The 14,272-nt window shown below is 36.6% G+C and overlaps 1 protein-coding gene across 1 annotated transcript in view; it reads left to right on the top strand.

Annotated features, from left to right (window-relative positions):
* Positions 1–683: 683 nt before the first annotated feature.
* Lyplal1 (lysophospholipase like 1) overlaps positions 684–14,272 on the top strand; it is a 29,390-nt gene continuing 15,801 nt past the window's right edge. Inside the window, exons 1-2 of the mRNA XM_020185405.2 lie at positions 684–833; positions 7,093–7,192. Of these exons, the coding sequence (XP_020040994.1) occupies positions 740–833; positions 7,093–7,192 (194 nt within the window). The 5' untranslated portion in view covers positions 684–739. The remainder of the gene's footprint in view (positions 834–7,092; positions 7,193–14,272) is intronic.

Here is a 14,272-nt window from a genome sequence, read left to right as displayed (position 1 = left end):
GTTTCTCCATTAACCTGTAGATGGATGTTTGCATTGTTCCATCTTTTGACTATTGTGAAAAGCACTGCTATGAATATTGGTGCAGTACTATTTGAGTTCCTACTTCTATTTCTTTTGGGATATAGCTAGCAGTAGAATTGTTGGCTCATATTATAATCCCATGTTTAACTTTCGGAGGAGCCACTAACTCGTTTCTACAGCTGCCCCATCAGTAATGCACAGGGCCTCTGGCTTCTGCACATCTTCACCAATATTTCTTTTTCACATTTTAGATAAGAGTCATCCTAAGGGATGTAAAGTTCTATCACATTCAATTAGATTTGCTTTGTTAACTAGTTCAGAAAAAAAAGAAGACACAAGGAAGAATTACTATATGATTTATCCTGTATGCAAAAACCGTGGAACATTTGGGGGCCGTCCCAAAGTGTAAAGGTAAAATATAAATATCTGTTAAACTTTGAACCCAGTAACACGAATATTTCTCTTAAGAAGGAAATCCTGAACGAAGCATATCCGTGAGCCATTACAGCAGCTCACGGGAGGCTGACACCTGTGCAAGGCCTTTCTTAGCAAAACCACACTTAGCACAAGCTAGGCCTGCCTGAGTGCGGGAAAGCCCCCACAGCGCATGCGCGCGACGAGGCGCGCTCCCGGGTGCTTGCTTGCGTGCGCGGTCCCGCGGCGTCGGCGGAGGGGCGGGGCCCGCAGGGCCGCGTGACGCTAGGGCCGGGTCCTGGTGATGGCGGCGGCGTCCGGCTCAGTTCGCCTGCAGCGTTGCGTGGTGTCGCCGGCTGGGAGGCATACCGCCTCACTCATCTTCCTGCATGGCTCAGGTGGATTGCAGTTTTTGCGTCTTAGTTTTCTACAGCTTGGGGACATTCTCCCCTCGGTGACCCCAGTGTTTCCCTGTGGAGGAGGCGCCGGGCCCAGCTCCCCTCCTAGCCCCTGTCCCCGCGGGCCCTCTCGGTTTTCCTCTTTCTCTCCTGCAGTCATAGGCCATCCCTCTCCCTTCTGTCCACCGTGACCTGGCCGGTCCTCCATGCTCAACGTTCCTTCCCATGCAGCCCTTACCACCCCCTCTGCCCTCCCCAAGTTTAGTAAGGTAGGTCTGTGTAGTTAGATAAGTCTTCTGCTAGGCATGCAGATTACTTAGCACCTTCAAGGGTCAGCTACGAGAGATTTGAGTTCTCCGTACCCCCCCCGCCCCGCAGTGAATTATTTGCCGTTGCTGTCTTGCTGCAGTCTCTCCTACTAATGCAGACAGTTACGATTCACAGTCACTTAGGTGTTATTTACTGAGTACCTCCTCTCTGTGTGGCACTGTGCCAGGCTCCAGGGCTTTCCCCCTTTCCTTTTCCCTCTCCTCTTTTCTGTATTCCTGTTTCTCCCTCTGGCATTAAGCACAATGTCAGCTCTGAGCCCCAGGGGCAGGTATTGCTCTTCTGCCTGCCTTTTGGCCCTTCCTTCTGTGTAACTTTTCTTACTCATCAGTAATTGCTTACGTCTTTCTTCCTCACTGGGTTTTGAGCGCCTCCACAGTAAGGATCCTTGTATTAATTTTTGCATCAACAGTGCTTGACCTAGGGTAAGTTCTCAGGATTCCCTAACCACCCCCAGAGGAATGAGATGCAGCCAGTGTCCTCAGGGGGCCTACCTAAATTTAAAAACAAAAACAATTCTATTAATCTGAGTCACCAGTGCATGGGAGATCACAAGATGGTGCATGACTTACTGCCAAGTGAATAGTAAGGAAAGAAAGAACTGTGGTTAGGCAGTATTAAAGCATTTGGAAGATGAAGAACTTGTCAGATTTTTCAAGAAAGTAGTGTTTGAGCTGAGACATGTGAAGACTTAAAGGGGATGGTGATTGGAAAGATACAGGGTTGAGGGCAGTAGTGTGAGATAGTCTCTTCATTTTGAAAATGAGCCAGATAGGCTCAACAGCTTCTCCAAGTTTGCTTGGCTATGGCTGTGAGTCCTGGTGAAGTGAAGATTTGAATCCAGGTCTTTCAGAATCCAAAAATCAGCATTCTGGGGGGGAAAGGCCGAAAAACCTTGCACTAGGATGTGTCATTTTTGGAAATGGGAAAGAAAAGGGCCAGTGAAGTTTAAAGGGAAAGACTTGACTGATGAAATACATTTAGAAGGTGAGATGTCCTAGATGACAGCAGTACTTTAGAACTAGAAGACTAATGTACTATTCAGATCTCCAAGGGTGTTCATTGATAAAAATCCAGAAATTCCCCAGTACTATACGCCGTCTCATAAATAAGTTAATCAGTTCACAGGATCTTTAGAAATAACTTTTAGATTTTATGTTTTTTTTCCTGGGGGCCACTATGCCTGTCTATCCTTACTCTTTAGTTTCAAATTACCAATATTTTTATAATGCATGTTTTGAAACCCAACTTCATGTTATAAATATATTTTTTTCATTTTTTATTTTGAACAAAGAATTGATCCAAATCTACCAATTTTGCACAAATTATGGGATTCTTACATATATTAAATTTCCACTGAGTATATAAAAGTTACTGGGAATAGGCCTTTATCACACAGGTAAGAGGCTAATAATTTTCCATTAGACGTTAATATATGTGTCCATTATATAGGAGTTACAGTAGTGGTACCATACTTTTGGAATAAGGTGCTGGCTTTTTAAGAAGTGGACTTGGTGAATGGATGTTATTTTGTAGTATTCTTTGTTTTCAAGACAACTCTTTTATAGCTCTTCTTAAAAAATCTTAAAAGCTTGAGATTTTCTTCTAGGACATAGTAGGTATAGAAAAGCATACGGAATTGTCTGTTGTAAATTTCCAACTTAATTTGAGCCGTTCATACCTCTAAAATACTAAGAAAGTACCTTCTTTTGGATTATAAAAATAAATAGTTTCATTAGCTTTATTTAGTCTCCCAGATGAGGTTAATTCACTCTGCTGTTTGTTCCCTTGGGACACTGTTTCTTCTTTCAGTGGTATTCATCATACTTGTAGTTACCTAGTTTATTGTCTGTGTTTCTCACTAAACAGTGACGTTCATGAAGCTCAAAACCATGTGTGTCTTGTTTATGGCTTTATCCCCATGTAGTAAGTCATTATGATTTGACTAAGTTGAGTCTTGCTGAAGTCACCAGTAACTCCTGTGTTGCTAAATGTCATGGACATTTTTCTACTAAATCTTTCTCATATTTGAACCTCATATTCCTCTTTCCACCTGTTTTCTCTGTTTGGTTTTATTTTCAGATTCATCCTTCTTTGCCTGGCCATTAATGATAGGATTTCTCAAAATCCGATCTTAGGTCTTTTCTTCTCACAACATTTTTCTACTCAGGGTAAATCCTATTCCAGCTCATAGATTCTATTCTTATGTACTGGTGATGTAAATGTATGTCTCTATTTTGGACCTCCTTTGAATTCTGAACGTGCTTATCTTCTGACAAGTATTCACTCATTCAAGAAATGTCTCACTTGGCCGCTAAATGCAAGATACCGGTCTAGGCTCTGAGCATAAAGTGATGTAAACAAACAAAAATCCTTGCTTTCATAGAGGAAATAAATAACATAGTAGAAGATATTAAGTTCCTTGGGGGGAAAAAGGCAGGATAAAGGGAACAGGACAGGAGGAGTGAGGTGTTTCAATTTCACAAAGGTAGTTAGAGTAGGCCTTACTGGGAAAATGATGCTTAAGCAGCTGGATTTAGGTGAGAGAATTATGTGGATATTGTGTTAGACTGTTCTAGACAAGGGGAAAGTCAAAACAAAGGCCCTGATGTAGGTTTCCTGACATGTTGAAGAAACAGCAGTAAGGATAGTAAGCCTGGGATGAGAAGAGTAGGAGAAGATACGCAAGGGGGCCTGATACCCAGTGGTATAGTGTAGTTCTCTAACCTCTTTCTCTCCCTTCTTTCCTCCCAGTAGTGTAGGGCAGTCTCCTCTCTCTCTCTCTCTCTCTCTCTCTCTCTGTGTCTCTGTGTGTGTGTGTGTGTGTGTGTGTGTGTGTGTTACACATAATATCTAATACACATACACACACACATATATTTGTCTCTTTTTCTAATGACTCTTTAAAAGTGTGAAATTCATTCTTAGCTCATGGTCCTTAAGTACTTCAGGCTGCATTTTGTCCTCCCCTCTGGCTGTCCATCCATACTTTGCCCAACCAGCCCCTGGTATGAAGTTTGTTCGCTCAGTGGCTCTGACCAAAAACCTAGCAGTCATCCTTGAAATTTGTCAAAATTCACCCCAAATAGGCATATCAAATCAGTTTCTGTTATTTTACTTCATAAATAGCTCTAGTATTGATTTCTGTTTGTACTGCTACCAACCCTTGTCTAAGGGTCTGTCACCTGAACAGTAGTAACCTCCTAACTGATCTCCCCACATCTACACTGGTTCTCTTTCAGTTCTGTCCTCATACAACTTCCAGAGTGGTCCTTTAAAATCATGCCTCCTTTCTGTCAAAAATACGTGTGCTCTGCCATGCTTTTAGGATTTGTCAAGTTCTTTCTTATCTTGCAGACACTTCCAGTTTCTCTACCACCATGCTATATTCACAGCTCCTCTCATTCTCTGCTCTTCAATTCTTTGTTGTCATTCACTTCCCCTCTTGTCCTGGTCTTAGCATTTGCCCTTTCCTCTGTTTCAGATGCTCTTTCCTTCTGGCTTTACTTTTCACCCTTCTGGAGATTTTACTTTGTGCCATTCAGCAACTCTATTGGATGCCCAGTTTGTCAGTGCTGTTCTAGGTAGTACCTAGACATACGACCCTATGGTTAAAGTGAATTTTGCCTTGGGGAGCTTATCATCTAGTGAAGTTGCCCTTGAATTCATTAACTAGACCCATTGTGAATATTATAAATCCTTAGAGCACCAGGAGCCTCATTTTTGCAGTGGTTACTTTTGTCTTTCACATTTATTTTGTAATTACTTGACTAATGCCTGTTTATCATAATAAACCATGTTCCCCATCAACGCTGTACCAGCAGTGAACAGTGTCTGCCCATTAAATTATTCAACAGATAATTTTTGAGTTGATATCTTACTGAGTTGATTGCTTAAAAAATTTAAGTTGTGACCTTCAAAATTTCCTCCTCAGGAAGTTTCTTATGTATCATCTTATATATAAGATGAAAAACTATGTTTAATTCCTTTCTTCTGTGTACAAATATGTGTACATTCTTGCATGAGCTTTGATGATTTTTCAGCCTTGGAGTATAAAATGATTTTAGGTAATATAAATGACATCAAAATAAAATTCTGATTTCTTCTAGTTAAAAACAACCCTTTGAAGAGCTGTTACTGTTTTAACCAAGAAAATTGTATTAGGTCGTTCTAACTTCAAAAATTTAACAGTCTCATTAGGAATTTTATTTTTTAAGAGTAAGGTAAGAAATAACATTGGGTGCTGTGGCTCAAGCCTGCAATCCTAGCTACTCAGGAGGCAAGGATCAGGATAACCTGGTTCAAGACAGTATGATATAAAGTGAGACCGTATCCCACTTTTGATCCCCCAAAGTTAGCAAGATCGCGTCTCAACCAATAGCTGGACGCCATGGCTCACCTGTTATCCCCATCTATGCAGGGAAGCACAAATAGGTGGATCACAGTCCAGGTCAGCTCAGACAAAGTGAGACCCTATTGCAGAAATAACCAATACAATACAAAAAGGGTTGGAAGTCTTGGGTAAAGTGTTAGAGCATCTACTGGCAGAAGCCCTGAGTTCAAACCCCAGTAACACCAAAAAAAAAAAAAAAAGTGTGTTAAAAATCAGATATAGGTAAAAAAATTCCTTTTTAGAAAAATCAGGTTATTCATTTGTATCTATTGTACCCATTAAACAAACAAGGAAACCTAAAACTCAGTCTTGAAGGTCTTCAAAGTGATAAATGGTAAACCCAAAAGTATAATTAAAATTTTAGTGCCTGATCAATCAATTCATATTGAAAAATCATTTTCTAGACAGCTATTTTTCTCTTTTTCCCATTTTTATTAAGATATATTTGTTGTATGGGGGGACTCATTGTGCCAATTCCAAATAGCCTTATATTGTACACTGATTAGATTGCCCCTCACCATCCCCCCACAACCCCTTCTCCGCCCCACTTGAAGCAATTTCAAGAAGTTTCTTTGTTCTGTTTAGTGTAAGTCCATCAATTATATTGCCCCTCGCGTTCATCTCCATTTACTCTCCCTGTCCCACAAGTATTCCCTCACACCGTGCCTATTTTACAGTCCTGTCTTTCAATATTAATTCCAAAGCCAGTGTTCAAAGGGGTTTCTTGATGTATCTCCACTGTGAGTTATACTTCACTTTGGTCAGTTCAATACCTTCCATTACTCTCCCTTCCTTCCATCCCACCCCCATTAATTAACAGCTTTCAATACATATCATGCATATGGTATATCCTCTACCTGCACCAATGTAATATATTTCGATACTGTTGACTATCATTCCCTTTTCCTTTTCCTCCTCCCCTGAGTTCTGTAGAGTGGTTCCACTATTACAAACATGTTCTACATATAAGTTTGTATATAATCATGTTTGTTTTGTGTATATGTTTGTCTTTTGGATCTGCCACATAGGAGAGAAAATGTGGCCTTTGTCTTTCTGAACCTGGCTTACTTTGATGTCCTCTCATTGTATCCGTTAACCTTTACACCACGGTTTCATTCTTCATTATGGCTGAATAAAACTATACACACACACACACACACACACACACACACATATGCTTGTGTCACATTTTCTTAATCCATTCATCAGTTGTAGGGCATCTGGGTTGTTTCTGTACCTTGGCTATTGTGAATAGTGATGCAATAAACATGGGGATGAAAGTGTTTCTATTGTATCCTGACTTGCATTCCTTCAGGTATATGCCCAGTAGTGGTATCACTGGATCATATGTCAGTTCTATTTTAATTTTTTGAGGGATCTCCATACTGCTTTCCATAATGGTTTAAATGATTATTTTTGTGTATGGAAATTTTTAAATTCCTAATTCTAGCTTTTGTGTGATCCAAAAAGTACAGATTGCTTTTAAATGTACTATGTTATTGAAATGTTTATCTTACTGTAAATTTTGTGACTCATCAGGTGATTCTGGACAAGGACTGAGAACGTGGATCAAGGAGGTTTTAAATCAAGATTTAACATTCCAACACATAAAAGTTATTTATCCAACAGCTCTTCCCAGGTATGCAACAATTTATCTCACTTCACAGTATAACCCCGAGACATAAAAAAAATATATGTTTATGTGCCAGCTGGATGTTTTTAAGCTCAATTGTATATTTAAGATATAACTTTAAATTAAGGTACTTTTCCCCCCTAGTATATATTCTTTATTTTGCAGTTAGACTCTTGGACCGCATTTTGCCAAGTGAGAAATTTCTGTCTCTATAAAACATACTCTACAATTCTGAATTTAAATCATGTCCTCACACTGCCTACTGGACTCTGCTTCCTCTGGCCCTGCAGCTTGCTCATCTTTGAAACCTTCTTCCTCTCACTCATCCCACAAGGAAACATAACAACAATGTCAGCAATGCAGTCTTTCTAATAATTTAGTTAAGCCAGAGTTCATAATCTCTGAAAAGAGTGTTTATGACATTCTTTCTACACTTAAAAGGATTGTTTAGAAATAATGTTGTGCTTTTTGAATCAGTAAACCAGAAACATGGAATTGATACTCAATACATATTAAGATTATATAACCCGTAGGTATGTTTAACAGAATTCACAATAGGACTGGTATACTTTTGAAGTCAGAAACTGCTTTTTATAAATATTAAGGTAGCATCCAGTCTTTTATTCTGAGCATATGCTTTAAATGAGTTGAAAATATTTTTTTGTATAAGCAAAATAATGCAGTGATCTGTACAACCCAATCTGATTTCTTAATACAGTTCTTGATTTATTTTTATTAAGTACACTATATGCTTTTACAAATACTTTGCTTTATTTTTCTGTTAATTTAGTGTTAAGGAGAAAAGAGTCAGGATTTCCAATCTTTTTATATTCGCTAAAAATTTACCTACCTAGTTGATAGAATTGAAAGAGGAAAAATGATAATGTAAGATTGAAGCTTCCAAAAAGTTATTGTTTTAATACAACAAAGAGTCTAAAAGTTTGGTAGTTCAGACAAAAGACCTGCTTGACCAATAGGTAATTTTTGTACTATAAATCATATGTCTTTGAAATTGTCAAAAGTGTTTATTTTTTATTGGCTTTTAGGATAGATAAAATTGAGAAGGAATGCTGGTATTTCTACATTGATGGGAAAGATAAGTGCATTTCAGTAAATTATACATCATAAGAAGACCACTGGAGACATGGTTCTAGGAATTAATATTCATTCTTTGAGTTTTGATTGTCATCAACTATCATGATATGAATTCTAGATTGGTGTTTCTTAAACTTTAGGCTGAAAATACTTCAAAGTCCAAATATTTCCATATGCATTAAGTATTATTTGTGGATGCTGTTGTGATTTAGTAAAATATAAATCACTGAATGATTCACTTGAATTCCTAGTGTCTTTTTACTTTGTTGTCATAATCAGTGCTTCTTGGATAGATCATAAGACATTTTAGAGCATACTGACCAACAGAAATTTAATATGCACTACATTAATAAATGTAAGCTTTCATTGGTACCACATTTTTAAAAAGAGGAAGAAACAGGTAAAACTCATGTTAGTAATTTCTTTCACCCAATATATCCAAAATATTTCAACATGTAATCAAAATAAATATATATATTGAAGTGGTATTTTACATTCATACTAAAACTTTGAAGTTTGTCTTACATATACAGATATCTTAATTTGTATGCTAATGAAATGATGGAATTTAAATTAATATTAGAAATTCAGTCCTCAGTTACACTTAGCTGCATTTTACACATAAGTGTAATTGCATGTGGCTGGGGGCTACCATTTTGGACAGCGTAATTTTAGACATTAAAAAGGAGGTGTTCCCACAGAGATAGTTGAGCCTCTGTTCTAGATCAACCATCATTTTTAGGGAAATGGATGCAGGTAAAAAGTAAAAGCAGTTAAGCTTTCATTAGCTCAGGTACTCACTGTTAAGAGTAGTTCCAGGCAGGTACTCTCCCACCACCATTGAAAGTTGGATTTCTTTCATATCTACCTGAACACTTTCCATTCTCATTTTTCATTCTGTTTTTAATTTATGGTCAACCTCATGGATGTGGGATGTGTAGTGGCCTCTCCTTTTACTTTTAAATTATATTTCCCTAATACTAGTTATGTTGGGCACTCTTTCCGTCCAGTGTAATCTTAGAGGGAAAGTATTTAGTATCAATTATAGGGTGGTTTTGTAAGTACTTTTTGCCGTACTGCAAACATTTTTTCTTTGTGTGATCTATTAAGCAACATCCCTTCAAATTGTTTGCCGTTGGTTTTAGATGGTTGTCTTTTCTAATTGTTTTGTTATAGCTCTGTATTTTGGGGGGTACAGTTTGTTGTTATAGATATGAATTCATTATCTTCTGCCTTACCTGTGATTTACATCTTTACTCTCTTAATGATATCGTGTGGACCTAAGTCTTACTAAATTTCTTTAAAAGAATAACATAGTGAAATACAAAAATTTTGAGTGTATACATAGTTCAGTGAATTTTAATAAACTTATGTGCCTGTTTACCTCAGTTAAGACAGAAAACAGGAGCCAAGCATCGTAGTACATGCTCGTAACTCCAGTTAAGACAGAAAACAGGAGCCAAGCATCGTAGTACATGCTCGTAACTCCAGCACTCTGGAAACTGAGGCAAGATCATGAGTGTGTGGCCACACTGGGCTACATAGTGAGACCCTGTCTCAACAACAACAGATAGAGATGTTTTCTTATACTTCCTCACAGTCCATTTCTATCTCCTACACCGCACTGTTCTGATGTCTATTGCTAGGCATCTTTTTCCTGTTCGTGAATTTCAGTTACATAGAATAATTTAACCTTTGCTTCTGTGTTTTTTCTCTAGACTTAGTGTTCTTGAGGCTCTTCCCTATGTGTGTATCCACAGTCCCTTTTTAAAATGCCATGTAGATATTATGTATGAGTTTGATTTCTTTCATAGACCCAAGATACTCAGACTTCTTTTTATTTTTGAGTCACTGTTGATGATTTGGATTCATCATAGAATTTATATTTTTATCTAATATGTCAAATATCTTGAGAAAGTTTTTTATATTTCTTTTTAGTGCTTTACCGGTGTATGTTGATGTCTTTGATTGCATTTCTGATAGTAATATTTTATATCTTTTCCTTTTGGTCATTTGCCAAGGGGTTATCAATATTCATCTTTTTATAGAACACATTCCTGCTTTATTATTTTCTCTCCTTATTTTTCTATTTCATTTATATGTATTTTTATATTTCTTATTTCCTCCTATTTATATTAAGGCTATAAATTTCTCGCTAATCTCTTTAGCTAAATCTCACTAATTTCTTTTCTTTTGTCTCCTTCATGTTTCCAGTATTATTTTTATGTAACAAACTGCTGCAAACAACAGTTTTACAAATGATCTTAAATTTTGTGGTGACTTGATTCTGTTCCGTTGTTTTTAGGGCCTCTCATGGGACACTTGAAGGCTGTTGTGACTCATGACTTGACTGCTGGGGTCTGGATCCATCAGCAGAGGGAAGGCTTACTCACATATCTGGCATTAATAGTAGATATTATTAGCTGGATATTATTATTTAGTCTTATTACTGTAATACCTATGTGAGGCTTTACAATATAGAGGCGTGGGTTTCCTGGTTGCATAGAGGTTGGGTTCCAAAAGCATATGTCCTCAGAGAACAAGGAAAAGTACAGTTACATTGCTTTGTTTTTTTCTTAGTTAGAAGGCTACTCAGATTCGAGGGAAGAGAATATAGACCTCTACTTCTGGGCAAAGTATCAGAGTACATTTTAAGAAAAGCTTACGGCCTCACTCTCCTGGTAGAAAATATAATTATGGGGCCTTTTTACCCACAGGTTATATAGAAATATGTTGGTAATTTCCAGATACTTAGAGTGGCTTTAGATATCTTACTACTGCTGCTGACTTCTAATTTCATTCCATTGTTTTCAAATAAAATATCTTACACAATTTCAGTCTTTTTATACTCATTGAGACTTACTTTTATGGCATTGGAATGGTCTATGTTGCTGACTGTTGTGCATTTTTATGTATAGAGTTCTGTAAATGTAAATTACTCAACGTGGTTGATAGTATTACTCATAATATACTATATATTAAATAAACTATATGCTTGGTAATTATTTTTAAATGGTTCTGTGAGTTATCAAAGGGATTTTAAATTTCCCACTGTGACTGTAAATCAATCAGTTTCTCCATTTAGTTCTGTCAGCTTTCTCTTAATGTACTTTTGGGCCAAATTATTAGGTGGGACTATTTTTTTCATCAGTAGCTACTTTTACAAAATGGTTATTACTAATTTCTGGTAATAACCCTGAAGTGTAATTTGTTTAGTAATCATAGTATACATCAGCTTTTCTATGCTTGTTTTATATCTTTTTTCCACCCTTTTGCTTTCTTTTGACTAGTATTGCATAGTGTGTCTTTTTGGGTCCTTTTTTTTTTAACCTACCTATAATCAGTTATATTCAAAATGTGTTTCTCATAGACATGTAGTTGGGCTCCATTTTTTTATTTAGCCAAAATTGTAGTTTATGTCTTTAAGTGATTTGTTTAAGCCCTTTACATTTAATGTAGCATTGAACTGCTGTTTGAATTTAAGTCTACTGCTTTTTCCCTCTGTATATTCCATTTTCCCCTTTTGTAAATTATTTGAACTTTTTAGTATATAAGTTTAGTTCTTTTCCCCCCAATTTTTCTAGCGTACAGTACACATAGCAAACCTTTCCTCATCTTAGAATTTTTTTAACCACTTACTAAACTATGTTATATTTGTGTATATTACATAGTTTAATAAGCCTTAAATTACACAGGTCCCTTTCTCCTCCTCCTTTATGTTATAATTGTCATTTGTGTATTCCATTTACATATGGTGAAAACTCCACCAAACAAGGTTATAATTCTGTTTTTAACAGTCATACCTATTTTAAAGAACATAAAAGGAGAACTGTAGCCTATTATGTTTATTCAGTTGTGTCTATAACAGCATATTGTTAGGTTTTGATTAAATTGTGAATTACCATTTTGGTTATAAGTATTCCTTTTCCTTAACTATATTTAATAGATATTTTAAATAAGCTAAGCAGGGGCATATTAAGTATAAGTCAACAATTAGTTTACTGTATTCATTAAAATGGAAAATATAGTAGTATTTTTTCATTATATTAATTTGGACTCTTTAATTGAAGTACCCAATAAAGATTTTTATTCTTGTAACCTATTTTAACTATATTTACAATTAGAAGTTTTCTTAGTTTAAGTTTACTATTAGAATTTCCATTTTTAATAACAATTTTAACAAGCCATTTGTAATTCATCTGATAATAGTTTCTCTCAGTGTTTTGAAGAACTCTAAAAGTAATACAACTTGAGTGGTGCCATTACTTTTGATTCACCATTTTCCACATAAAGTGCATGTTTATAATTTTCATTAAATAAGTAGTCTAAAACAGACTTAGGTGCTTTTATTTAGGCATAGGCATAGTAAACAAAGGGTTTGTCTTCACTCCATCACTTAGAATTCTTTTTTTAATCTTTTTAAAATAAGTTTTTATTAGTATATATTCATTATACAGTGGGGATTTGTAGTGACAATTCTGATTAGACTTATATTGTACATTAGCTACACTGCCCCCATTGTCTCTCCCACTCAGCCCCCTCCCCACCCCACTTAAAGCAATTGCAAAAGTTTCCTTAGTTCTGTTTCATATAGGTACATGAAGTCCATCTACCATATACCATCACCTTAATCTCCTTCCTTCACCCTCACCCCTCCTATTAGTAACTCCCGCACACATACTGTACCTATTTTATAGTCCTGGTTTTCATTATTAATATTTAAGTTGATGTTCAAAGGGGTGTTTCAATGTGTGCCTACTGTGGATGTGCTTTACTTTGGTCCCCTTCAACCCCCTCATTACTCTCTCTTACCCATTTACCTCCCACCCCCCCCCATTTTTCAACATCTTTCAGTACATATCCTTATATCCTTTACCTTCACATCTTATGTTATGTGATATTACTGATGCTCTTTTCCTTTCCCTGAGTTCCATAGCGTAGTTCCACTGTTACAAACATGTTCTGCATCTGAGTTTGTATATGATCATGCTTGTTTTTGTGTATATGTTTTTCTGATCCTGGCTAACTTGACTTAATATGATTTCCTCCATTTGCATCCATTTACCTTCAAACCACATGTCGTTACTCCTTGTGGCTGAATAATACTCCATTGTGTACGTATGCCACATTTTCTTGGTCCATTCATCAGTTGTAGGGCACCTGGGTTATGTAAAGCACATCAGTAGATCCCTCTCCTTAGTACCAACAGATCTATACTCTAAGTACACAAGTACTAAAAACAGCTATTTTGAAGAAATAGTTTACTATGGTAAGACTTTTAAATAGTATATTTAAATACCTATTAGTACCTAAAGACTTGTTAGAAATATGAGTTTGGTTTTATTTTTAAGGAACTAAAGAAAAATTTGACCATTTTCTAGAAATTACAAGTTCTGGACTTTAGAAAATTCAAAAGAGGACTGGGGATGTACTCAAGTGGCTGAGCACCTGCCTAACAACATGATGTCTTGAGTTCAAACCCTAGTACCACATTAAACAAAAAAAGTTTGAGTCTGCTTTGCAAGTGTGAAGTCCTGAGTTCAAACCCTAGTACCACTAAAAAAAAAGTCAAAAGATATTCAAAGCACAAATAAGACAATTTTAGATACTCTCTTTCTAGCTAACCTAAATAATTCTTGAAAGACAAATAATTGTTGACATTTGTTATCTGCAAATGCTCATTTAGTGAAAAAGATGGAAGTGTTTGCTCTCTGGGAGCTCACACAGAGACAAGATAAAGGGGAAACTATTATAATTGCAAATGGTGATAGTTAAGACACTTCAGTTGTAATGGGACAATTTCTAATAGCGATAGATCATACTAAGATGGTTCAGTTGGAATGAGACAATTATGTGTGTGTTGCAAGTATACAGGAAAACTAGTCAGGAAGACCTAAGCAATCTTTGGGAGCCCAGCATGCAGCAAGGTGGTGAAGAGCATTCCAGGTAGAGGAATGGCAGGTGCAGAGCTCCTGGGTCTTTTCCTGGTGG

Source organism: Castor canadensis, chromosome 11 (genome assembly GCF_047511655.1).
Source record: "Castor canadensis chromosome 11, mCasCan1.hap1v2, whole genome shotgun sequence".
NCBI lineage: Eukaryota > Metazoa > Chordata > Mammalia > Rodentia > Castoridae > Castor > Castor canadensis.
Note: the sequence above shows the minus strand (reverse complement) of the source record. Positions and strands in the feature narration are given on the sequence as shown.